The sequence below is a fragment of the Aplysia californica genome, unplaced genomic scaffold (genome assembly GCF_000002075.1).
Source record: "Aplysia californica isolate F4 #8 unplaced genomic scaffold, AplCal3.0 scaffold00688, whole genome shotgun sequence".
NCBI lineage: Eukaryota > Metazoa > Mollusca > Gastropoda > Aplysiida > Aplysiidae > Aplysia > Aplysia californica.
Window position 1 is genome coordinate 266,947 of NW_004797958.1, and position 2,205 is coordinate 269,151.

Here is a 2,205-nt window from a genome sequence, read left to right on the forward strand (position 1 = left end):
TTGTAACGTAACACCTCTAATCTTCGGCACTTGTATGACCTTATTGTGTTGCAAGTGCCGTAAAGCTCTTATTAAAACTGAACTGACCTTGAGAATATCGAGGCTGTGAGGTATTTATACAGCTATATGGGTTTTCTCTCCTGCATGCAGACTCGCCGTCCGAAACTTTTGGTGGGTGGTTGGTGGGTGCTCTGGTGTAGTTTGCTTCTTCTTTCCTGTCAAACATCTATCGTCTTTATCTCCCCTCCTTCTTTTTTGTGTTTGTTACTCTCTTGTAACACCTCTCATATGACCTTATTGTGTTGCAAATGCCGTAGTAAAACACTCACTAAAACAAGAAACTTTTGTCCTACTCCCCCAGGAACCAGCGCGGCGTTCCGACGCGTGTATGAGGAGCCCATCGTGGCCTCGAGGCAGCCGGAAGCCACGGGTGAGCAGAAGGAGTTGGGGACGGACCGGGCTCAGGAGCTGACCAGACTGACCCAGATGTTTGTCTTGAGGCGGACACAAGAGGTCAACAACGACTACTTGCCGCCGAAAGGTAGACTTATGTAGAGGAGTTGATCTGAACAATTACGACTTACCTCCTAAATTTAGAAAAATGTGGGGAATATATTGGAACCCTGTTATTTCCTATCGAACATCTGTCATCCTTATCTGATCTCTCCTCCTTTTTTGTGTTTGTTACTCTCCTGTAACACCTGTAATCTTTGCCACTTCTATGACCTAATTGTGTTACAAGTACTGTAAAACACTAAAACAAAATAACCACTAAGAAAACTTCTTGTCTTTGTATATGACACTTTTAATCTTCAGCACTTATCTGACCTGTGGGTGGTTGGCGGGTGTTCTGGTGTGGTTTGCTCCTTCTTTCCTAGTAAACATCTATCGTCCTGATCTCTCCTCCTTTTTTGTGTTGGTTACTCTCCTGTAACACCTCCAATCTTTGGCACTTATACGACTTAATTGTGTTGCAAGCAGCGTAAAACTCTTACTAAAACAATTTTAAAAACCCTTCTTTCCTTGTATGTTACGGTCTGGTAACACCTCTAACCTTTGACGCTCATTTGACCTTATTGTGGTGCAAGTGACGTAAAACTCTAACTAAAACTAAAACTACCAAGTTTTTTCGAACGTTTCCACAGTGGAGCTGGTTCTGTTCTGCCGACCGTCCGCCCTTCAGCTGACACTGTACCGACAGCTCATCCGCAGCAACCTCATTCGCCGCTGTCTGAGCGGGAACCTGTCGGGGTCCCCGCACCTCATCTGCATCGGCGCGCTGAAGCAGTTGTGCAACCACCCGGGTCTGATGTACCGCAAAGCTGCCGAGGCCGAGATGAAGAGAAGGGGACGGGCGGAGGAACCCGGGTACGGCGAGGAGAGACACAATGTCACAGAGGTGAGATAATGAGATGGGTTTTTTTTAAAGTTATTGCGCAGAATATTAACACTACACCGACTAAGTTACACTTTGCACACAAATGTAAAGTAAAATAAAAATACTATGGAAGGGTACTTATTTTTACCAAGAAGACCCGAAAAGACACTAAATGACCCGAAAAGACATACATGGTTTATTTATTTATTGTTTATTTATTTGTTCTTTATTTATTTGTCACAAACAGATCGATAATAATACCCCCTTTAAGCAAAGGAAAGAAATGAGTGTCCGTGTCTGTGTTTTAAGTTTTTTAAGAGTAGCTCCACAAGGGATCGACATTATTTTTGTTTTTACAGAAGTGCTGACAATGAATGAATAAACCATGTATGTCTTCTCCGGTCTTTTTGGGTCTTTTCGGGTTTTTTCGGTCTTTTCGGGTCTTTTTGGGTCTTCTTGGGTCTTCTCGGTATAAATAAGTGCCGCTATTGAACATAAATATTTTTCATTACATATTTTCCCTCTTGTTTCTTCTTTGCTACAATGCTCCGTACTCATTTTCCGACATTTCTTGTGGGTAGTTGGCTATTGGTGTCAGTGGTGAAGTTGGCTCCTCCTCATCATCATCATCATCATCATCATCAATGCCTTTCACCTCTGGCAGGGTATAGGCCACATACAAGCTCCTTCCATATATCTCTGTCCTGAGCCGTCCTTCCAAGCTCGTTCCAAGTGAGCTTCATTTCTCTCATGTCCCTTTCCACGCATCTCCTCCATGTTTCTCGTGGCCTACCCCTGCCTCGTGCTCCTTGTGGGTTCCACTGCAG

General features: G+C 43.9%; 1 protein-coding gene across 1 annotated transcript in view; it reads left to right on the forward strand.

The window, feature by feature from the left end:
• The window catches only part of LOC101853349 (DNA repair and recombination protein RAD54B), a gene marked incomplete in the record, with an annotated part of 29,627 nt that overhangs the window by 16,165 nt on the left and 11,257 nt on the right, over positions 1–2,205 (forward strand). The window contains 2 exon segments of the mRNA XM_013088120.2: positions 362–541; positions 1,146–1,399. Coding sequence (XP_012943574.1) covers positions 362–541; positions 1,146–1,399 — 434 coding nt within the window.